At 37.5% G+C, this 24,400-nt stretch overlaps 1 protein-coding gene across 4 annotated transcripts; it reads right to left on the bottom strand.

Moving 5' to 3' along the window:
• On the bottom strand, positions 1–24,251 carry LOC120083441 (tRNA dimethylallyltransferase 2). Of its 4 annotated transcripts, XR_005483423.1 has the most exons (12): positions 24,004–24,251; positions 23,811–23,890; positions 22,806–22,874; positions 21,385–21,454; positions 21,178–21,299; positions 10,423–10,497; positions 9,801–10,211; positions 3,210–3,285; positions 2,943–3,100; positions 2,215–2,379; positions 638–858; positions 1–462 (listed from the first exon to the last, which is right to left on the bottom strand). XR_005483423.1 is itself a non-coding variant. In XM_039039202.1 (11 exons), exons 1-10 carry the CDS (start codon positions 24,227–24,229, stop codon positions 2,236–2,238), a joined length of 1,431 nt encoding a protein of 476 aa, XP_038895130.1. In that variant the 5' UTR covers positions 24,230–24,251; the 3' UTR covers positions 3–462; positions 2,215–2,235. The 4 variants fall into 4 exon arrangements, 3 of the variants coding, with proteins under 3 accessions (XP_038895130.1, XP_038895131.1, XP_038895129.1); XM_039039202.1 differs by lacking the exon at positions 638–858 and having other exon boundaries at positions 3–462; XM_039039203.1 differs by lacking the exons at positions 1–462; positions 638–858 and having other exon boundaries at positions 1,768–2,392.
• Positions 24,252–24,400: the final 149 nt, after the last annotated feature.

The following is a 24,400-nucleotide window of genomic DNA, read 5'->3' as shown; positions in this document are numbered from 1 at the left end:
TAGAAAAGAATAAAATATAAAAATAATAATAATAATAAAATGAACTTGTAGCCCTAGGAATTGAACTTTTGTCAATTGAACCCAAGACAAAAGTTTAGCCCATGGATGAGGCTTGAGCATGCCTCACTACCAACCAGCCAAGCCAACTTTTTATTTCACGCAAATATATAAAATGGAAATTCGGCCTCTCTTCGCTGTGTGAATAAGGTCTTAGTACGTATGGCCATTCTGGATGGGTCGCAATAGGTTTTGACCAATCACAATCCATCACCATCTTGTTCGCTTCCAATTGATGACGGCTATTAAATAAGTGTTGATCTAAGTCCTTGTGCTGGGGCTCGACTCCCAAACCGTACGTGAGTTGCCTCGTATAGCTCTTCCTAAGAACTTAAAGCCCGGCCGACTTTCATTGTTGCAACCTTTGCATTTCCTGTTGAGATCCCAAGTCTCCAAGTGGGCGCTCTTGAAACAAAACATGGAGAAACGACTTTTGTTAGTTCATCAAATTTGATCCAATTTTTAGAAACGTTTCTCAAATTTTAGAAAAAAGAAACGGAAACAGTTATCAAACAAGTTAATTTCTTAAAAAGAATGAAAAACAGAAACAAGAAACAAGAAACAAGAAACGTTAACCGACCCTTTTATGCTTCAAATAACTATGTGCCAACTAAAAATAGTTCAATGTTTCTCTACTATATGCCTCAATGTCTAATCCGCCCAAGTGAATAGATCTCTGCTATCTTGTCACCAATCAAATGAGCATCATCATTTTTTGCTTTAAAAAGGAGTAGAATCAGATTATTGTTAGTGTAAACTGGCTCCAACAACAATCGCTCCACCAATATCATCCAGTCTTGCCTACAAGTTAAGAGAACCTTAAATTAAATAAATAAATAAATAAAAATCCAAGCCCAAATTTTTTCTTCACTCTTAAAGAGTATGCTTGTCTCAAGAAGTCAGTGAAATTAGGAGGTGTTTGGAGTAAGAGTTATGAATTCTAAGGAGTTATGAACTCCTAAAGTCCACATGAATAAGTTAATAAGATATAAAATTGATATAAAATTAATGTTTTTTAATAATAAAACCCACCAACTCTGGAGGGATGACTTATCATGTATAAATTGATAATGATTTGCGAAAAATAAGATACATGAGGAACCAATTCAAAGGGGCTTCGACAATATCAAATTAAAACTTTTCCTCTTTTTGTGTGTAACTGAGAAAGTTAAAATAAAATGAATAATAAATTACATAGATCCTCTGCTTGCTTAATTTGTAAAATTAAGGTCTAATTTAGTAACTATTAATTTTTTAATTTTAGTTTTCAAAAATTAAGTCTAAAAACACTCTTTTCATCTCTAGGTCTTTTGTTTTTATATCTACTTTTTATCCATATTTTTAAAAACCAAGTCAAAATTTAAAACTAAAAAAAAGTTTTTAAAAACTTGTTTTTGTTTTTAGATTTTAGTTAAAAACTCTACTTTTGTATTGATAAGAAAATGGGAGATTATATGCTTCATTTTTAAGGAAAAAAAAAAAAAACAAAAAAAAACAAAATAATTATCAAAGAGCCTAAAATATCAAATTATTGAAAATAAATTTTCTAAAAAAAATCTGATTTTTGAATATTCATTTAAAATGCCGAAAACAAGCATTACTTTAAAACATTTTGAAAAAGTAATTGAATTTGGGTTGAATTTAAACTACAAGTTCCTAAACTAATTAGAAATAAAAATAAACTTAACTATATTAAAGTAATCAAACAAATAATTAAGATGACATTTTAAATTAATCTAAAATCTAAACATTTTAATTAAATACAACAAAATATTTAACAAACTATCTAAATCTTCTCAAACCTACCCTCCAAACACAGACTTTGTTGCACTCCAAATATAGTTTTGTTAAATCTAGACTATCTAAACCCTTAGTTTAATCCCTCAAATTTAACATTTTTTTTTTAGGTTTAAGATTCCAAAACCTGTGGGCGATATGTCCACTAAAAGGGTAACAGTATCCTAGAAGGGCCCGAAAAAAGGAGCAAAAAAATCAGAAACCAAGAGACGGCTCATTATAAACTAGGCTTATGCAGTTCGACTCTTAAGAGCCTAAATTACATTTGATTGAATCTAAAGGGTTAACATTTTTTTTTTTCCTAAAATCTAAAGGGTTAATAAAAAGTCAAAAAACAATGCCAATACTACTTTGCATTACCAAAACTGCAAGCCATAAGAGCTACTCTTGAGGAGATAGTTTCTGTTGCAGCAAGGAAAGCGCTTCACACTTCTTCTTAAGCCGATACATTCGTTTCCGATGCGTGCGACCTTGATTGTGTTGTTCCCATTCATGTGCTCCTCTTAATACTTTATTCCCACAAGCCTGTACAAATCAACTACTTTCAGGAATATGTTAAACAGGTGGTATTCAATTCTTCTTTATTCTTTTGTATGGGAAAAGTGTTTGAAATGTTGTGCTTTCATGCAGTTTCAACAATATTTATGTAAGAATATAGAAGATTAAAGATGATGTCAACTATGCCATTCAATGGTTTTTGCTAATTATTCAGTGTAGAGAATACTTTGAAGCAACAATATATTGCTCATTTTCCCAGCTTTTTACCATTTTATTCTTTGTTAAATCACTGATTGACCCAAAGCTTAACCTAATCGGTGAAAGTAAATTTAATATTATATCAACACTCTCCATCACTTGTGTGGGCTCAAAAATATGTAGAAGACCCAACGAGTGAATCAATATTAATTGAGAGGAAATAACAATGCATGGGTTTGAGCACAGTACTTCATGGATCACCTGTTTTGATACCATGTTAAATAATCGATGACTCAGAAGCTTAAGCAAATGACTATTTTGTAGCAGAAAACTATCTTCAATTTTAAAATGCAAAAGTAAATAGGAACACACCCAACCCAATATTATATTACCTGGCATATATACTGTGTCCACACGTCCTTCTTGATTGTTTGCCCTGAGTTATGCGGGTTCATTGTCTCAGTCGCTGAACAACCATCTTTAAGGAAAGACCTAATTATGTGGACTGCAGGTTCAACGACTTGTGCAGTCCACGAATCCTCCACTTTGGCTAGGCATTTGAAATAGCAGGTGTTCAGGATAATGGATCAGGCAAGAGGAAGCTTATAAAATAATTAATTAAATAAATAATAAACTTAAGATCATTACAGAAGTTATACATGTTATATATTCCGTGGAATCAACATAGTGGATCTTCCATCCAAACAAAGTCTCCAGCCTCCTTAGCTGCCTCCTCTGAAACCAACAAATAACACTTCATACAGAAAGTATTGGATAAAAACATACCTGTACCGTTTTAATGCATGTACTTATACATATATTTAGAATTTAGGCCTATATAGATCTCTAAGCTTTTTTGAGGAAACCAAGGGATTTCCTTCATTGTCGTTGAAGATCCGCTCATTCCCCTCACACCAAAGATTCCAAAAGGAGGGACATATTGGAGGCAAGCCAGAGAGTTTTTCTTTCTTCTTTAAAAGGATATCCAACAAAAATTAAAGCAAAAAGATCGTGGATATTTCCAGGCATGGCCATGCTCCAGCCGAAGCCTTCCAACATGTGGTTCCAATACTTTTTAACAAGGACAAAAGCTAAAAGAGATGAAACTGTGATTCTGCATTTTCTCTATGAAGGGAAAAGAAGAAAGAAAGGCATTCTCCTTCGAAGGCTAAGCTCCCACAGGAAAGTTCTCATTTTTTGGGTAGGAACCTTTCCAAATGACTGTAAGTACATACCAATCCGCGGTCTCTAAGTTATATACCATTTAAAAATTTTGATCCTAATATTCTCATTCTTAAAATAAAAAATAAAAAACTAGAGAGACAGAAATACGTTTTTTACTACCTGAACTTTTAGGTTTGTGTCTATTTGATTCATGATTCATGAACATTTAAAATGTGCCGAATAGATCCTCAAACTTTCAATTTTGTATCTAATAAGTCTAGTCCCTGAGCTTTAAAAAGTGTCTAATAGATTCTTGAATTTTAACATTTATGTCCATTATAAACTTTAGAAAACATTTAATAGATTCTTAAAGTATCAGTTTTATGTCTTATAAATCCTTAAAGTTTTCAATTTTGTATCGAATAGGTCCTTGACCCATTCAACATATTCTTTAAAATCCACGTATCTACTATATATATAAGTAAAAATTTAAGGTTCTATTAGACATAATATTCAATTTTACAGCCAATATATCAATTACAATTAATTTTTTTAAAATAAATTGAATATATCACGGGCATGTGAGATATAATATTGAAAGTTTAAGGACCTATTCGACAAAAAATTTTAAGTTTAGAAACTTATTAAATACAAAATTGAAAGCTCAGAAACCTATTAGACAATTTTAAACTTCATCCCCAAGTAAGTCTTCCGTAGCATGTTGCCAAGTCAACTTTCCCTACTTAGCAAACCCAAATTCCCTACACTTCATCCCTAAGTAAGTCTTCCGTAGCATGTTGCCAAGTCAACTTCCTTAATTCAAGAAACTCAACTAGCTCCCTACTCCACTTCGAACAGCATACTGTTTACTCAGTCATTTTGTTCCTCTGAAAATGCCCACCAAGTTTGGACAAGAGTTACAACCTCAGCAGATCACGCCCTCATCTCAAAGGTCTGCTAACAGGTTGTCTATGCGCACCCGAGCTTCAGCCCCCTGTCTGCCCCGTGTGCACGCCTGCACATCCGTGCGTGCATGCGGGGTGAGCGATATACTTGAGGTGGAGATAATCAGTGGGTGGCTGACATCTTCACAAGCCACAGGGTAGCATGGCATGCCTTGGCACACAGCCAAGACAGGTGGGCCTCGGAAGGGCATTAATACACCAACGGGCATGGGTGGACACATGGTACCGGGATGGGCATTGGTCGGCGCAAAGGCATGCACGGGCATGGTCGGACACAACAAGGTAGCAAGTGTTGGGAAGGCCTTGGCGCGCGCTAGGCAGCGCTAGCATGGGCGCAGGCGCACACGGTGGGCGTGTGCATGCAGCAACATGCGCACGAGCGCGACAGAAAAGGGCTGACGCTCGGGCTCATACAAACAATCCTGTCAGCAAACCTTTAAGATGAAGGCGTGAACTGCTGAGGCTATAACTCTTCTCCAAACTTAATGGGCATTTTCAAAGGAGCAAAATGACCGAGTAAACAATATGTTGTTCGGAGTGGAGTAGGCAGCAAGTCAAGTTCCTTGAATTAAGGAAGTTGACTTGGCAACATGCTATTATTAGCATGGAAGCCTTATTTGGGGCGGAAGGGTAGGGAATTCGGGTTTGCTAAATTTAGCTTCTCCACTTCTCCAAGTTTCTCAACTTTCCTAGAGAATAGGAAAAGTAGTTTGTAAATACTTGTATAAATAGGGGACAAGTCCTTCATTTGGATCATCTCACTCCACACGTTAGAGTTGTAAGAAATTTATTTTGGAGAGAATAAAGAGAAAAGCAAGGGACAGTTCCCCTTGGCCAAATGTGTGCTTGTGTGCTACTTGTATTCTAGTTTTAAGGTGTCCACGACGATCCCAGGATGTGAGTAGGCTAAACTCAAAGACATGAACCTCTTAGACTGCACGAGGTATCCTTAGTACAAGCCTCACAACTCCAAATTGAAAACATCACAAAGACCCTCACCAAGTAGACATAGCTACAGAAACAATGACAAAACTCTCTTTATAAAGAAATTAACCATCCAAAGAAAACAACTAAATTACGAACTTATTTGAATAGGATATGTTCTATAGGTTGTACAATTGTGTCCTTGAGTTCTAAAGAAAACAATTAAATTTGACATATTAGGAACTGTGGGACTTGTACTTAAAAACCTTCCTTAGATCAACAAGAGTAGGGTCTTCATTTTCATATTTCTTCACCAAACATGAAACCTTTTTATCATCTCCATATTAATATCAGTTTGGCTCCTATCACACACTCACATAACTCTTTCCCACAATAATCAGTTAGGGGGAGAAGTGCCAGATCTATTAGATGAAGACATTAGTATTTCTTTTCTAAAGTATTACCATCGCTAACATCACCATTAATAAGGGGAAGGGACCCACCTTCCAATTAACTTCATGGCTACCACCATCTAGGCTGTACTGCACCTTCCCATTTATAGAATCCTTACTAATTATCAATTTCCTTAGATGCCGTAATGGAAGATAAAAAACAGAGAGGAAGAAGAGGAGAAGAGGGGAAAAAAGGGACAGCTAAAACGAAGTTAACCACCCACCTCCAGAAAAAGTAATATTTCTCCATTTATATAGTCTCAATTGAACTTTTTCCAACACAGGAATTCAGGATAAAATATATTAGCTTACCTAGATAGTCCTAGGCCAGATTCCCAGCTTACAGCCCCAAAACTGACAGCAAAGAACAAGCTCAACTTCCCTCTTCTCAGTGTGTGAACCCACGGCAAAAGACTTTAAAGAGTGATTCATAACTCCTCAAGAAGCTCAAAACCATCGATTAAGTTGTACAAGTTTTTAGCTTCCCTCATCCAAGGCATATAACAAAAAAGAAAAGTGTCATTTGCAAACTAAAGGTGGGATATATAGACCTCATCCTTGCCTATAAAGAAGCCTTCAATCAAACCCTCCTAAACTAAGACGATCAGCCACCAAAACAAGAAGAAAAGAAGATAAAGCATCACCATTGACTTTACTACTTGGTCCACCACAAGCCATGATTAAGTAAGCTTAGTTACACAGCTACGACCCTAAAACATGAGCTCCATTTGTCCACTAACAGTTCTCAAAACCTTTAACTTCCAGAATGTTAATGAGAACTCCCAATTAACTTCGACATAGGTCTTCGCCTTCTCCATATCGAGTTCTAAGAGCACCCTCATTCTTTTCTTGCACCTCCACTAGTATACTGCTTACTTCATTTGACACCAAATTCAGATTGATAATCAATCAGATAGTAATAAAGGTGGATTGTAAAGAAAAAATAGTTCCGAAAATTCTCTATGCTATGGTGTAAGGTGGTGAAAAGCATACATGGAAGTGGTTCTCATAACTGGCACACATCCGGTAAATTCCGAGAGGGGAGAACGAATGGCTCAGGAATCGACTGGTTTCGAGCGGACTCCCAAAGAGAACCTAAGAGACCTAATCCTCAGAATGTGCAAAACCGAAGCCTCAAAAGTCCTTGGATTAATATATCTCGAGGGTGGTTGCAAGTTGAAAAGTTTGCTTCCTTCAAACTTGGTTGTGGAACAAGAATCTCTTTTTTGGAATGACATATGGCTAAATTCATCTTCATTGAGCTCTTTTTTTTTTCTCTTTTTGGAAAGGAAACAAGGCTTTCATTGAAATAATGAATGAATCTTCATCGAGCTCTTTGTTTCCAAGGTAGCCCATATTGCCTCAATTTCGAATGGAGTAGTTCTAATTATTTGGACTTGAATACTCTCTCCTGGTCTATCAATTTTATTGGAGTCTTAGAGGGTCGAAAAGCAGTTGAAAGTCTAAATAAAAGAAGTTGGAAGCTTCAGGTCAGTTTTCTGTCAAATCTTTATTCAAGCACCTGGCTGCCTACTTTTCCATGGATTCAAGGCTGTACAAAGCTTTGTGGAAATCAAGTTGTCCAAGAAGAATTAACATCAGAATTTGGGTTATGATTTTTGGAGCTCTTAATTGCTGGTGCCTTAAAAAGAAGCTCACAGGCCACTCATTATTACCCTAAATTTGCCCTTTGTGCATGGAAAATGGGGAAGACTGCCAGCATTTATGCTTTGGGTGTAGTTTTTCAAAACATTTTGGAGAAAGTTACTCTCTGTTTAATTTGCAGTGGGTGTCGTGCAATGCTTTCAAAGAGAATGTAATTCAGATTTCAGTGGAGCCTTCTTTGAAAGCTCTTCCTCACCTTTTTGTGGGTGAATGGAGTTATGTGATTCTCTCATAAAATTGGTTTGAAAGGAACCAACGAATTTTTCAAGGCAAATCCCTTCCTTTGATTTTGTCGTTATGAGATTGTTTGAGTCAAGCTTCTTCATGGTGCTCTCTTTCCAAATTCTTCATGGGCCTTCTTTAAGATTACCAATGGCATTGAGCGATCCTTCAGAAACTTCTTATGATCTGGCCGCAGGGACAAAAAAACATCTCACCTTCTTAGATGGGATCGCCTCAATAAACCATTAGATGAAGGGGGGTTGGGAATTATTGACATCAATCAGCACACCAAAGCCCTACTTGCCAAATGGTTTTGGTGTTTTCACCTTGAAAAGGACTCTCTCTGGCGTATTTTGATTAAGGCCAGATATGGCTCTCAGCATTACAACTTTGAGGCATCTGTTGGCAGGCCATCTTCTTCTAGAAGTCCTCGGAAGTACATTCTCCCACAAAAGGACCTCATCTATGGCAACATCTGGTACAACATTGGTAATGGCACTTCAACATCCTTCTGGCAAGATATTTGGCTTGGTGATTCCCCCCTCAAACAGGTCTTTCCAAAGCTTTATCATTTGGCGGGTACCAAAGAGGCATCTGTGAAGGAAGTGTGGAATATTGAACACAACACCTAGAGGATGAATTTTAGAAGACTCCTAAAGGATGATGAAATTCTTGAATGGGCCGAATTCACTCATCTTGTCCCAAACCTGCCACATACTGACTGTGAGGATGTATGGACATGGAAACTTGAGCCTAAAGGCTTCACTACAAAACCCCTATACACTCACCTCATTTCCATCACACCTGCCTCTTCAGAATCATTATTCAAGGCGATTTGGAGTTGCCCTTGCCCGAGAAAAGTCAAATTCCTTCTTTGGGAAGTGTCCCATACTTGCCTTAATACTATGGATAGGCTCCAAAAGCGTCGTCCTTGGATTAGCCTCTCTCCCTCTTGGTGCTGCCTCTGCCAGCAGTATAATGAATCTGTACAGCATGTGCTCATTGACTGCCCTTTCACTAGCAAGATTTGGTACGAGATTTTGGAGGCTTTCAACTGGTCTATGGTTCTCCCTCATGTTACTCAAAGCTGGCATCGTTTGATGGCATGTCACATCCCTTTCAAAGCTTCTAAAGGTCGTTTATGGCTGAGCATCATCAGTGCTGTTTTGTGGAAAATATGGGAAAAAAGGAACTCTTGAATCTTCCAAGGAATTTCTTGATCGATAAAGAACATTATAGACATTTTCATTCAATCTGTTTTTATGTTTTGTGTAAAGATTTACCGACTATTAGTCATATTTTTCCTTTATCGCTAACTGGAAACATTTTTGTATAACCAAAAACCTCTGAAGGAGGTCCTATGATCATTTGTACCCTTTGGATATTTCATTCAATCAATGAAATTGTTTCTTATCCAAAAAAAAAAAAAAAGATATTAACTTAAATTGGAATGCATTTATTTCTTCTTAACTAAGCTTGTTTGGTTTGTTAAAGATTTGGTCTAGTTATCTTATTGTACTTTCATTTGTTGTTAAGCTTCCTTTTGTTTCATATCTTGTACTTTGAGCATTAGACTCATTTCCTTCAAAAATTTTATAAATACCCACCAACTACTAATTAAAGCCCTGATTGTTCAAAAACTACTTTAAATATAAAAACCAAAGAAATTGGCAACTAAAAGTACTTTTTGAAAAACAGAAAATACGAAACAAATTGGTCATCAAATGGACAATAAATAACAGATTCCTTCTCGATCCATATTGATATTTGCATTTGAAAAACATGTTCACATCTCTGACAGAATCACATCAGAGAAGAGAAAAAAAAAAAGGAAGTTCACAGATAGATATTCACATACCTGACGACGAACCAGTCTTCTAGTATTCAACTTTACATTATCTATAGCTTCTTTCAGTAGCAAACTGGGTTGGCCATCACTTGGTGAATTTGGGATTGACCTCATATTCTCTTTCAAAATCTCATTGCACTCCATCAAATTTTTTGGACTAAACCCAGCACTATCATCTTCGCATCTACCTTTGGGTACATGATATCTCAGAAACTCCTCAAACTCCCGAACACCAATAGCTTGACGTAATCCTCTAGTATAGTTTGCATTTGGATTGTAAATGTCATAGACCTCATCAAGTAATCCAGCAGTCATCATGCTGTCAACTCTAGAATTAACATGTCCATCAAGTTGTGGAACAGAAGCATCGACACATATCAAGCAGCAATTGTATCTGAAATTATCAGCTTGACCCCAATTCTGCCCTGCCACATGCAATATTACACCATGTATTAAAAGATATGGGTTTAGTAACATTCAAGGACTTACGCATGCAATGTGAAATGAAGAATGAATAATCTAAAGAAAAGAAACTTATTTTAGAAGTCCAAGCATCAAGGAAGAACTAAAAGGAGGGCATGCACAAACATATTACCATAATCACATAGCTCAATGGAAAGAAGATTCATACCTCAGCAGCCTTTCCTTGAAAAAGTATACTGGGAAGAACGCCAGTGCGGTAATACAAACTCAGGTATTGATTTATCTGCAACATATTCAATGTCGAATGAAAACAAATCAAAAGTTGGGTAGGATATTCTGTTAATTTGTGCAAGATTAAGTAGTGCACCATATGACGAAGGGTTTTTGGGTTATTTGCACAGAAAGAAGGAAGGAATCATAGTTGTATTTCAATGGCAGAAGCACGAGCAACATGTTGAATGATATTGGGCATTGAACCTTTGACAGAAAAATAAACCCCCCCCCCCCAAAAAAAAAAGCTAAACAATGTTGAAAGTCCCCATATTCTAGGTTAGTTTTTAGGCCATGCTACTTAAAAGACCTTTATCTAAATATATATATATATATATATATATATATAATACCAACTTTCATTGAGAAAAAAATAAAAAGAATTAAAAGGCATAAAAAAATCAAGCCACAAAAAAGAACATCCTAGAGAAGGGCTCCAATCAAACAAAATATAAGACCAAGTGAAAAATAACAATAGGAATTCATCAACGAAGTTCAAAGAGAAACCAAGAACATCACAAAGGAAAACATCCAAAGACTCCCTCTCAATCCTCCGATGTTATTTCTCTCACCCCAAATACCCCATGACAAAACACACACCCCACTTTCATAAAAAACTCCTCACTCAAAACTGCGAAGGGAGGAGGAACTCCTTAATCACACTCCTAAAAGCTCTGTGTTGAGCTATCAGAATGTCAAATCCCCTGAAAAAATAGTTCCATACTGATAGCTTGTAGAAATACAAGTTATTGTTCTCTTAAAGTTTGAATAATTAGAGCCAAATAATGAGAAACGTATTCATTTTAGTAGAAAAACACATAAAATTACTTATATGCGTTCAATACATACAAAAGTATCCTTTTAAGAGAAAAATGCACTACTAATGTTTGATAACGTAGGAATCGTAGATTTTTCACTAAATGTTGCAAAGAAGCCAACGCAGGAAGCATGCATTGGAACCAAGGGGACGCAAGAAGATACATTTCACTCGTGCACTTAACGTCAAATCTCAATTTGCAGCAATGTTGTTGAGGCGACCCGGGCACGCGCCTTAGGTGAGAAGCAAGGCGCCCAGGGGCCTGTGCGCCTCGTATGTGGCTGGGGCAAGCGAGTTGAGTGAGGCGCTCGCCCCGTGGTGCCTTGCAGCACCTTGTGCCTTGGCCAAGGCGTGCGCCTGAGTTATATTTAGATTTGTTTCCTTTTCTTTTTTTTTTTTTTTACTTTAAACTAATACGATGTTATAACCTAAAGCCCACGAAAAAAAGCCCACCATAGCCATGCAACCTAATATTATATAGCCATCTGTGATCATGCAAAAATAAAAAAGGAAAACGTGTTTGTGACTCTTCCAATTCTCCTCATTTACGTTTGCTGTTTTCTGCAAAGTTTGAAATACTTCTTCTCATCGTTAGTTTCTGAAGAACTTCCAAAAAAAAGGAAAAACTTTTCAACTTCTTAATCTTGGCTGCACTTCTTAGGGTTAAATATCACAGAAAAAGATTAGTGTTTTTCTTTTTCCCTTTCATTCTTCTTCCTTCCGGCACATTCTGATCTGAGTGGATTCATTTAACAAATAAAAATCAGTTCTTTTCCCCTTTTTATTATTCTTCTTTCCGGAAAATTGTTTTCTAAAAAGGTTAGATTTTTTTTTTCGTGATTTTCGGCAGAATCAGAATGGAAATTCTTTTTCAAAAAACCAATTTTTCGGTTTGTGGTTTTCCGGCAGATTCTTCAACTTGTTTTTTGAAAAAGGTTAGGTTATTGTTTTTGCGGCAAATTCTTCAATATTTTTCTAAGAAAGGTTAGTTCTTTTGGGTTTATTTTCATTTTTTTTAAAGCTTTTTTGTTTATTTTTAATTTTAAAAAAGTTGAAAACTTGAAAGTTGAAACCGATTGTAGTGTTTTTTTTTTTCCCTTCCATTCTTCTTTCCAGCAGATTCTGATCTGAGTGGATACTTTAAAAAATAAAAACCATTTCTTTTCTCCTCTTTTATTAATCTTCTTTCCGCAAATAGTTTTTTAAAAAGTTTTGTCTTTTCTTTTTTGGGGGGACCTTAGTATAGTGATTTTCGGCAGAATCAGAGTGGAATTTTTTTAATTAAAAAAAACCAATTTTTTGGTTTGTGGTTTTCCAGTAGACTCTTCAACTTGGTTTGTGTTTTTAAAGTTTTTTTATTTAAACCGATTTGAGTTTTTTTTGGTAAGCTAAGTTATAAAATTATAGATTTATAGCATAGCAGACAGTAGCACTAGGTAGATTTTTAAGGTGTTGTTTCTTTTCTTTCTTTTATAATAGGATGGGAGAGCAAAAACGCAAACATCCCGGTTGGCAATATATGATATTAGAAAATGAAAAGGATACGAATACGTGCAAATGTATGTTTTGCGGAAAAATCACGAAGGGTGGGATTTGTCGGGCAACACAACACTTAGTTAATGAAAACCGAAATGTTAAAGCATGCTTAAAATGTCCACCTAATGTAAGAGAGGAAATGAAGGAGTATCAAATGAAGACAAAAGCAAAGAGGGAGGAAAGTAATGCCCTCCCAGACTATGGTGCTTATGATTTGAATATTATTGATGGAGATGAGATGGAGATGGAGGATGAGATGGAAGTTGGTGAATCAAGTACCAGAACATCTAGAAAATGAGCAATTCAATTGCAATCGCAAGCAAAACCCCCACGAACAAAGGGAGCAATGGATAATTTTGTGTAACCAAATCCAACAAAGGTTGCTGATGATCGGAATAGACTAGAGAAGTTGAAGCAATCAACCATCATCGAAAGATACAACAAAGAAGGTAGAGATGCAACAGTTCAGTTTTTCATGTGTTGGATTTATCATGCGTTGTTCTACTTCCTTCAAAATACAATTCAGTTGAAAAGTTTTCAAGTAATGATTGGAGCCATAGGACAATTTGGGCCTGGGTTGATACCTCCTTCTTATCACGAGGCAAGAGTAACATGTTTGAGAAAGAAAGTAGAACACACAAAAAAAAGTAATGAGCAACTATGAGATTGAATGGAAAAGAAATTGTTGCTCGTTGATGTTTGATGGGTGGACTGGTAGAAGAGATAGGACCTTAGTAAACTTTTTAGTACATTCTGCTGCTGGGACATTATTTTTGGAATCAATTGATGCATCTTCCTACATCAAAACTGGAGAAAAATGGTTTGAACTATTGGAGGGCATGGTGGAAAAGATAGGAAAAGAAAAAATTATCCAAGTTGTGACCGATAATGCCTCAAACTATATCCTAACTGGCAAATATTTGGAAGCAAAGCGACCACATTTATATTGGATATCATGTGCTGCCCACTGTTTAGATTTGATATTAGAGGACATTGGGAAGATTGATCCGATCAAAAGATGTCTTAAAAGGGTTGTATCACTTAATAGTTTTATTTATAATCACTTGTACGTACTGAACATGATGAGGGAGTTCGCCAATCAACATGAATTAGTAAGACCGGTGGTTACACGTTTTGCAACGTCGTTTTTTACCCTAGCAAGTATCCACGGGAATAAAGCTAATTTGAGAAAGATGTTTATTTCTGAGAAATGGATTACTTCCAAATGGGCAAAAGATCCAAAGGGAAAGAGAGCAACCGACACCGTTTTGATGTCATCCTTTTCAAACTCAATGGTCTATACTTTAAAGGCATTCAGACCCTTAGTTCGAGTATTTAGACTTGTCGATGGTGATAAACCTGTAATGGGATATATTTATGAGGCTATGGATAGGGCATCATTAAGCGTGGATTTAATGATAGTGAGATGAAGTACAAGCCGATCTAGGAGATCATTGATAGAAGATGGGATTTCAAACTTCACCGACCTTTACATGCTATTGGATATTATTTGAATCCATCACTTTTCTATGACCACAAGGATAGAATTACTCAAGATGTTGAACTCATGAATGGCCTTCTTAAAATTGTGCAAAGATTGATATCATCTATTAGTGTCAAAATCAATGCACAGTGGAGTTAGAATTATATTCTGAAGCTAAAGACATGTTCGGCATTGATTTAGCAATCAACACGAGGAAAGTTAAAGACGCCAGGTAAGGACATTCCCTACTACATTAATAATATACAAGTATATTTAATATTAATGTTCTAAATCATGTCAAAATGTGTGAACAGCATCATGGCGGGCTCTTTATGGTGGTAGTACTCCAATTTTGCAAAAATTAGTCATGAGAGTCCTTAATCTAACATGTAGTGCTTCTGGGTGTGAGGCGCAATTGGAGTGTTTTTTAATACGTATGTGATTATTTTGTTTTCTACATTATTATTTTAAGATTTAAAATATATTTATAACTCTATATTGGTTAATAATTTGTAGATTCATACAAAAAAAGAGAAACTGATTGGAGCAGAAGTGCTTAAATGATTTGGTTTATATAAAGTATAATCAAGCACTTAAAGATCACTTTGATCTAAAGCATCAACTTGATCCAATCTCCTTAGATCATATTGACGAGAGTAATGAATGGCTGATCGGAACATTGGATGAAGAAAATAATGAAGTTGAAGTTGACAATAAGCTAGTTTTTTATGACGGGGACCTCACATGGGGAGATGTGGCTCGTGCTAGTGGCATTAGAGAACCCATCACGTACACTAGATCAAAAGGAAGGTCAACTGCCTCTGCCACCACTTCTAAAGTTCAAGAGCAAAGACCAACTATACAAGTGGTTAGTGATGAAGATGACGACGATGAGGAAGAATTAGACATTGAGAAGGCCAATGGCCAAAGAGAGGCAATGGACGAAACCTTAGATTTAGATGGGGAGGATGATGATGAGTTTGACATTTGATCATGATTTAAACTTTTACTTTTAGAGTTTTGTTCATTTTTATTGATTAGATTACTATTATTAGTCTTTGAGGCTTTGACATTTGCATACAAATTTATGTTCTACTTCTACATATATTATTTATTTATTTATTTATTTATTTATTCATTCATTGCACCTCGCTTTGCTCGAGCGTCGCCTCTCGCCTTGAGGCAATCAAGGGACTTGTCGTCTTGAGGTGCGCCTTGCGCTTTGAAAACACTGCTTGCAGTATGGGTAACCTGACAAGCAGCATCTAAGTTGATCAGAATGGCAGGTTGCTACAGCAAGGCATGGAATTTAATGTCATCAAATCACAAGTTGTTGAAGCCCAACGCCTAGAAAAGGAGATGTTGCCCACATGAAAAAGAATTAGTTAGTTAGAAAGTCATAAAGTCAGACACTTAGGAGTAGAACATAAAGCTTTTTGGGCAGTCAAAAAGCTCAACTTGGATTTGGATATAGCAGAAGATGCTAGAAAACTACAATTGAACGAGTTAAATGATTGGAGACTCGATGCGTATGAGAACGCGACGATCTATAAGGAGAAGACTAAGCGTTGGCATGACCAACGCATCTGTAAGAAAATTCTTTTTGTTGGACAAAAAGTCTTGCTCTTTAATTCACGTCTGCATTTGTTTCCAGGAAAGTTGAAATCTCATTGGTCTGGGCCTTTCATCATAAAAGAAATCTTTCCTCATGGGTCGATCGAGCTGACTAGAGAAGATGGATCAAACCCCTTCAAAGTCAATGGGTAGGGAGTAAAACCCTACTTTGAAAGAGAGGGCGAGCGAAGCAAAACTTCCATCGATTTATGTGAGCCTGCTTGATGCTCACGTCAAAGCCATCACTGCATCGGAAGCTGAGAATCACATTCCAGGGACGCTTCTTTAATTTGTTAACTTGTTTGGTTTGGAGAATGATTTTGTGATTTTTGAGACTGAATTCCTTTGTTTGCTTGCCAAAAGAGAACCAAAAACACAGCTAACGCTTAACTGTTCAGAGCTAACGCATAGCTATGCGTTGGAGTAGAACTAGCTATTACATTAGGGGAATACACCACTCAAGTGGTGCACTGTCCCATGCATGTCTCTTCAGTTGCGCATTTAATGAGCCAACTTGAGGGCACGTGTGAATGACACGCGTTGCCTCTCTCTCTCTCTCTCCCCTTCTCTCTCCTCGCATCTGGCTATTTAAACGAACCCTCTTCATTTTCTTCTTCTTCTTCTACTTCTCATCTCAAACTAAAACCCCCCTAGCATCCCCTTCGTTTAGACTTCTCCCATTCCCGTGACCTGAGGGATTACCTGCGCTAACAAACGTAGAGCAATTTAACACCCCCTGCTCAAATTGGTCCTGACTTCTCTGCGTCTGTTGGCACAAGTAATCCCTCAGAGCAACGTTCTGACGCTGAGGTGTAGCTTGTTACATATGAAACACCTCGAGAGATGTCGCGATTGGTGTAAGTTGGGCTTGGATGAACTCTTTGAAGTCATCCATGTTAAAGCTAGCAAAAGATGATATTGGAAGATTGGCATGAGATTCAAGCTTCTGCTACGAGTTTTCCCGCATCTCACCAACTGGACTTTATGAATTTTGGGCATTGTTGATTCCAAGCCCATTTGGTTCATAGATGGTCGCAGGGAGGTTAAATTGGGTTAGCAGAGAGTGGTTTGGTGAATGCGGCGGGCTTACTATCTCACCAACCAGGTCCCTTTACGTTTTATCATAGGCTTTTGGATCTGTTGGCTCATCGACAGGAGGTACGAGTTGGGTTGATTTTGAAGGTCTTGAGGAGGAGGCAGCAAGATAAGGTCTTCTTCCATGTGTTCAACTTCTTCAGGGAAAAGAGGAAGGTTTAAGTACACAAATTCGGACTCTTCGTTCTCTAACACAAGCTCAGCCTCGGATTCTCCGTTAAAGGAGGCTTCATTGCTTTGTTATTCTTCAGAAGTCTCAACGCGTCTTCTTTTCCTTTCACGTTTTGAAGGCTAAGACTTGGAGGTTTTGGGTTTTGGTGGAAGGTCTGGCTAACACGACAATCCTCTCATCAAACGCCAAATTAGAACCAAGTCCATTAGGCCTTCCACTTCTTCAAAATCATCCTCCACGGGGATGCCTACTCACTCACACAACGCGTAGATCAACCACAGAAAATATACTTGGTCACGTGGTTCTCCCTTAATGCTTTTAATCTGCTCTGCGATGATCTGTCCGTCGTCAAGTGGGATGCATTGCATGATGCAGTAAGTGGCTAGCACCCTCTCTCTCGACATTGTTTCATCATGCAAGGTAGGCATAATTCTGTTCTTGACAACATATAACCATAAGTGTGGGGGAGAACGTTATTGGCCAAAGTCATAACGCCTGTTGTTGAGATTTGCCAACTGCTTCCCAGCTTCGCTACGACTCGGATTGCATCCTCTAAGTGTTGGGGAGTTGGCTGCTCAATGATGCGATTGCCTTCAACGTCGGGGTTGTTTAACGCATTGAAAACTTCATTAATAATTCTTGGAGAGAAACGAACTATTATGTCTTCCACTAACGCCGCATTCTTTTACTCATTAAACTCACTGCTGTAGAAGGTTCGGACGAGATTTGGCCAGATTCTTGTGGGGTTGACACAAAGTTGACGTTCGCCCATTACGTCAACTGTTTCTGGTATAAACTCTAGCAGTGGATGGCGTTCAGGGAAGAAACCTTTCTCCACTAAGATGTCTGAAAATTGTCGCTTTCTTCCTTGCTTTCTCCTTCCTGCCTCGTAGGCAACGGCTTCTTAGGCCAATGCCTTCAATTCTTTTTCCAACTCTTTCTGGAAAGCTCCTTTCCTCCACCCACTTTTGGCTGGCACATATTTCTCGAGCATGCGTTCCAGCTTGTTCAATTCAGCCGAGCTCTCCTCATGCGTTGCAACTACAGGACCAATTGCAATTTCTTCCTCCCTCTCTTCATCACTTTCTTCGGCCAATATTAATCTTCTTTTCCTCGTTGGCTGAACTATTGGCCCTTCATTCGCATCAGATTGGCGTGCCATGGATGCGTCAGGACCACCTGCCACAGGGATAGACCCTTGCAGCTGCTCTTCTTCTTCTTCTTCTTCCTTAGCCATCTCTTGGTCCAAAATAATGGCCCATCGATCGGCTTCATTCAATTCCTCTTGCAGTTGTGCTAACATCTCCTCGTTGTTGCTCAATACAGTTACCACCTTCGGACGCATCGGCTGCTCCGCACTCCGTAGTTCTTATCTCTCTTCGAGGCTGGCTAGGATGTCACCAAAGACTTCCTGTAGCCAGCTCGACTGCGCCATGTTGAGAGTCATCTTGCGGGAAGGGTTGGTCATATGGCGGTGGTGGGGAGAGAGGGCGAGTCTCAAGAAGGGTATGTGAGGAGTAGGGTGGTGATGCGTCGGGTTGATCTTCAGCCTCTATAGGGAATATGGTGGCCAAAGGTTCTACGGAGAGTGGAATTGTTCGGCGCACAACAGGGGATGGAGCAGTCCGAAGATGCTCAGGAATTGGGTCTTGTGTCGAGATGATTGGTTGGATGGTTGGGATAACAGGTGGTGGAGCAGGCTGTTTGTATGGTTTCGCATCATGCTTAGTTGCTGATGTCTTCGACGCAGGCTACCGCGTTGGCTTGGAAAGGGTTGAGGACTTGGGATTTTTAGAATTTTGGGAGACGAAAGGTTTAGGTTTTAAGGAGGCTCGGGTAGATGGAGATGAGTTGGTCGACGCCGGTTTCTTAGGAATTTGAATAAACGCCAGAGGTTGGAGTTTTGAATGGGGCTTTTTCGATGGATGGCACGGTGGTCTTAGGCTTTGGTTTGCTGGAAGCTGTTGATTTGGTGGATGTTGGGGGAGATGGAAAGGACAAAAGAAAACGAGAGGGGGACGAGAAAGAGCTCACCCGGTTGTCACCAGAAAAGCTCATTGACGCGTTTTGGCAATCAAATGCATCCGACATTGCTCCGACGAGGAAGGTGTGAACAATCTTTTAAGCTGGTCACCGGAATGGGCAAAGTCTAGACAAAGGGGATGCTCGGGAGGCTATGGTTTGAGATGAGAAGTAAAAGAAGAAGAAGAAGATGAAGAGTGTCCGTTTAAATAGCCAGACGCGAGGAGAGAGGAGAGAGAGAGAGGCAACGCGTGTCATTCGCATGTGCCCCCAAGTCGGCGCATTAAATGCATAGTTGAACAATTAATCTTTATCTTATAACGCAAAGTCTCAAAGTAAGATAAAAAAACGGCACGAGCGTAACGCAAAGATAAAAGGATTAAAATCGCCAACACATACTGACTAAACATAATAACAACTTCTTAGGGGTCGTTTGGGGCAAGGGCTATCCTAAGACTATAATAACCACCTCTTGCAACAGTAAATACTATTTTGTAGTCCCCAATCCCCCCATTTGCTACAGTATTACAATTTGCTACAGTTTTTACCATTTTACATTCATCATTTTTTATTCTTTGCTACAATATTTATTATTTCATTCTCAAACTAAAATAGTTTACACCTCAAACACATATTATTATAACCCAAACTAAAATAATCTACACCTTAAACACGAATTATTATAACCCAACTAAAATAACTTAGGACTATAATAACCAACTCCTTGCCCCAAATGCCTCCTTAATGAGTGATCTAGATCTTCTTCTACCCTCCTTACCTTCCAACAAAGGATATAAATGAACAACCCAACCGATGATAGAAATGTCCTTGACAGCATATCCAAAGTACTGATTCTTCCATGAATAACTTGTCAGACAAAGACCTTCCAGAAATTCGAGAAAACATACTCCCTTGAAGGGAAAGGGTCCAGTAGATGATGGAAGAAAGAACTAAAAGAGAAGCCCTACCATAACCTCCCTCATTTCTCTAATGGACAAAGAACAACGGATCCAAAAAGAAGAAAGAGCTCCTAGAATGAATCAAGACAATAGGAATGCAAAGATGTTCAAATGTAGATAAATGAGATAGATTAAGGAACCTACTATAAAAGGGGCAATCTCCCGACCTCTTATTCTCCCAACAAAAGGTACCATCCCCATCACCCACTACACACTCAAACCAAACCAAAAGAAAGAAAGGAGCTCCATCGTCCAATCATAAGGATGAGAACTGTACTTGCTCACAATTATCCTATTCCACATGGAACTAGACTAAAAGAGAAATAACCATTTTGCAATGCTCTATTACGGATCCTTAACTTTCCTAACTCTTAACACATCCCAACCCAACTAAGAAATTTAAAAAACACACATTGTATTTACACTCATTTCAGAACATAAACAATTCCCTGAAGTCCTAAACTGACCTAAAGTCGGTGAAAGACTAACCCCAGAAAGACATTATATTTACACTCGTTTCAGAACATAAACAAAACAAAGAGGAACTCACATAAGTATAAATATTCAACAAATACTTACTGATATGAAAAACTTAACTACGGAAAAAACATGAGCAAAAGGAAGAAGTTTAAGGTGTCCAACACCTCTTGAATGAAAAATGTGAAATGCAAAAACCTCTACAATGATTGATGATTCTAAAGGATACATTAGAGAAACCATAAACTTCCCGACACTAGGAAACCAGATCGCACAGAACAGATGACATTCAAAATTTCATGTAAAACTCTGGTTTGTCTACCACTTGTGTTTAGAGATGATTGACATTATTCTACCATTTGGTGGCTATAATTAAAGATAATCGCCCTTGAAAACCATATACTAGCCACTAGAATAGCATTGTAATTCAAATCAATCGTTCGAGTTATAAAAGTAAGACTTAACTTGTTCTCACATTCATAAGAAGGATTACACATAACATAAACTGACAGCCTTACTTTTCTGTGGTTATTAGGATGGATTCTGTTAGCTGAAACTGGATCAATCTTTTTAAGATGGTTATGGTCATACTTCAAATCATCTCTTCCCTCATCCAACTCAATACCCAGCTCTTCATCTCCTGGAAAAACATGAATAAAAAATTAATTTATACACCCGATCCATATGAATACTATTAAACATAAACCTGTAGAATTAGCAACTACCGTGATAAATGGAGCAACTTCCGCTAATATTTTCTGTAGAATCATCCAGAAGAAACGGGCTAACAAGGGCCTGCATAAGAAATAGAACATGGTAGCCTGCTGTAATAAAATGATATATAATATGAGCAAAGTCCACAAAAAAGGGTGATTAGAAGTTAAACATGAAGTCTCAAATCTCCCAAAGGAAGATAAACAGTGTTTTTAAAAACGTATGATAACACATTTTGTATCCAATGATTTGAATCAAAACGAAGGGCAAACAATTCAAATCATGGTTTTGAATGAGTAACTAAATGTACTATGTGATTCAAGATATTGAATCGTGTGACTCAATCTTGAATCAAAACGTTCTGATTCACGAATCAGTAGATTAATATATATATATATATATATATATAATAAATAAAAGGCAAAATACCGTTTTCGAGTTGCAGCGTTGCTGGCGCCAAAGAAGAAAACTTTGTGAAGTAGTCGGCGACAAAAAATCACGAAACAAGCGTTCTTGTCGACGATAGAATAAAATGGAAAATAAAACTTGAGAGATAACTGATGAAGAGTGCGAAGAAAGAAAAAAGAGGAAGGATTGCTATCATGTTTCCCAATTTCTGTTGAAGAAGAAAGAGAGTCTCAAGAAAAATGGGAAAAGAAAAAAAAAACGAACTTTATATTTGAGATGCTTTGTGCGTGTTTAAATGATATTTGAATATTTTAGACTTATAGTTATAATAAGATTTTGTCCCAGACAAGCATCTCAAATCAATAGTCTTTCTATTGAGAAACTTGCCTGCAGCCCTTCCTCTTCTTTCTTCTTCCACACTCTTCATCAGTTCATCTCTCAAGTTTCATTTCCATTTTCTACTAATCGCCAACAAGAACGCTTGTTTCATGATTTTTTATCCACGCAATGTTGATACCGACCGCTCCACAAGGTTTTCTCTCGTCTTCGGCAATGCTTCAACTCAAAAATGGAATTTTGCATTTTCTCTTAGTTTTACTGATTCGTGAATAGAAATGTTTAGATTCAAGAACACGGGGCATGATACAATATCTTGAATCGTACAATACATGTAATTTCCTATTCAAAACCACGATTTAAATCGTTTTCCCTTCGTTTTGATTCAAATCATACGGTACAAATTTGTATTATATGTTAGTAACACTGAGCACACCTACTACTTCTCCAGTCAAATGATCATATTCATATTTCATGTACAATGACAAAAACTAGGTCACAAGATGATCCCCAGAAACTGTATTCTAAAATGTCAAAAACTAGTCTTACGATGTCCAAAAATTTCCTTCTGACTACATGACAACAATCTTGTACTAGAACAATTATAAGAATTTGAGCAATAAAATACTCGCTGCTTGAAGCACTCAAATTATTATATTAATCATTAGATGACTGGACATTTTCTTACCTGTATATAATAATTCGTTCCACCCACTATCATTGGCAAGCATCCACGAGAAATTATGTCATCGATAACCTGAGAAATTAAAATGCAGAAACAAGACAAAACCACATAAATAAGATTGATTATAAGGGGAAAAATCAGCCCACGCACTTCATATAAACGATAAGATTAATATGCTACAAACAGCACAGGACTGTTGACTTACTAACCTAAAAGATGGTCTCTAGACCATAAGTCAATATCCATTGTTTCTCTTCCAGTCTTTTATAACACTAATGTTTTCTTTTAAATTCTGAGTAGCCAGTTATTATGTTACTAACCACCTTCTCTTCCTACGACTCAAGTACAAATCCAATATATCCCAATTGGCCTAATTATTTGACTCGCTCTGGTTCTCCTCCTTTCCCTATATGCCGCAAGTATTGGATATGACTAAGGAGAGGCCTAGCCTTCTTCTTCTCTATGTCTGAATGAGACCAGCAACTACAGTATCATAAGAGAGTTGGTCGGGAGATTTAAGACCCGTTTGGATTGACTAAAGAAAAAAGTATTTTTCAAAAGTTCATTATTATTTAAACTCCTTTGATAAAAACAATTGTTTAAAATACACTTTAAAAGTATTTCAAAAGCTATTTTGAGTGATTGCAAAACACTTAAATTTATTTCAAAATGACTTATTTTTTAAATTGAACACTTGAAAATGTATTCCAAACAAACCATTAACTTCTTGACCTTGATTGAGGAGACTATTGACCATGTTCAGGTCTTCAGGACCAGAAGCAGAAATTGAACCTTAGTAAAAGCTCATCGACCCATATCACTGAAGAATAGCAATACAAAACTATAGTAGAATAGGACAAGTACATTTTTCGACCACGCTAGTATCTTTTCAACGGAATAGAAAATGTCAGACATCAATTTTCATCTCTTTCAATTTACATCTCAGAGAATGCGTAATGAACACTGGAAGCAAAAACCTTTTGCACCGAGACAGTATAGCTAACTTACAGGAACGGCAGAATCTCGGAAGTCTTTAGCCGTGAATTCAACGTCTGGACTCACTGTACCTAAAAGATGATGCGGGACTCCTAGATAACGAAACCCATTGGAAAACCCAAATCAGAAATCAAGAGCAATCAGGGGAAGCACGGTCGCACCAACAATTGGAAAGAATAACATACATATAGAGTAACTGACTGACCATTTTGATCTTCGGGAGGAACTTTGTTTGTGAGAACGTCCAATCCTCGATAAACCTGCATAGAGTCGGCGTTGATGATCTCGACGGGGAAGAGTGAAGCCAAGTCAATAGCGAGACGAGACTTCCCAGAACCAGTCGGCCCCATAATCACCACCACCTTCGGCATTTCTCTTCCCATGTTCGGATTTGCAGACTGCGTTGGAGTGCCTCCGTTTACAACGCTCATCGCTTCTCCGATGATTCAATTTTAGACTATTTATACGATTCAAGGGTTTTTTTCTTTTTCTTTTTCTTTTTCTTTTTTTTTTTTTTTTTTTTTTTTTTTGGAAAATGGCCACAAATAGCCTTAAACTATTTTATCTTTCCAAACTAGTATTTTTAGAAAATTCATTCGAAT

This window comes from Benincasa hispida, chromosome 8 (genome assembly GCF_009727055.1).
Source record: "Benincasa hispida cultivar B227 chromosome 8, ASM972705v1, whole genome shotgun sequence".
In the NCBI taxonomy this organism is placed as follows: domain Eukaryota; kingdom Viridiplantae; phylum Streptophyta; class Magnoliopsida; order Cucurbitales; family Cucurbitaceae; genus Benincasa; species Benincasa hispida.
This window is presented reverse-complemented; position numbering and strand designations above follow the sequence as displayed.

What these genes read in the sequence shown, in the direction of transcription:
- LOC120083441 (XM_039039202.1), bottom strand. Translation starts at nt 24,229, where the DNA reads ATGAGCGTTGTAAACGGAGGCACTCCAACGCAGTCTGCAAATCCGAAC. An exon ending in TTCAAGGAAAGGCTGCTGAG is followed by an intron (nt 10,212 to 10,422) that starts GTATGAATCTTC and finishes GTGGCAGGGCAG; the next exon opens with AATTGGGGTCAAGCTGATAA. An exon ending in TTCCACGGAATATATAACAT is followed by an intron (nt 3,101 to 3,209) that starts GTATAACTTCTG and finishes TCAAATGCCTAG; the next exon opens with CCAAAGTGGAGGATTCGTGG.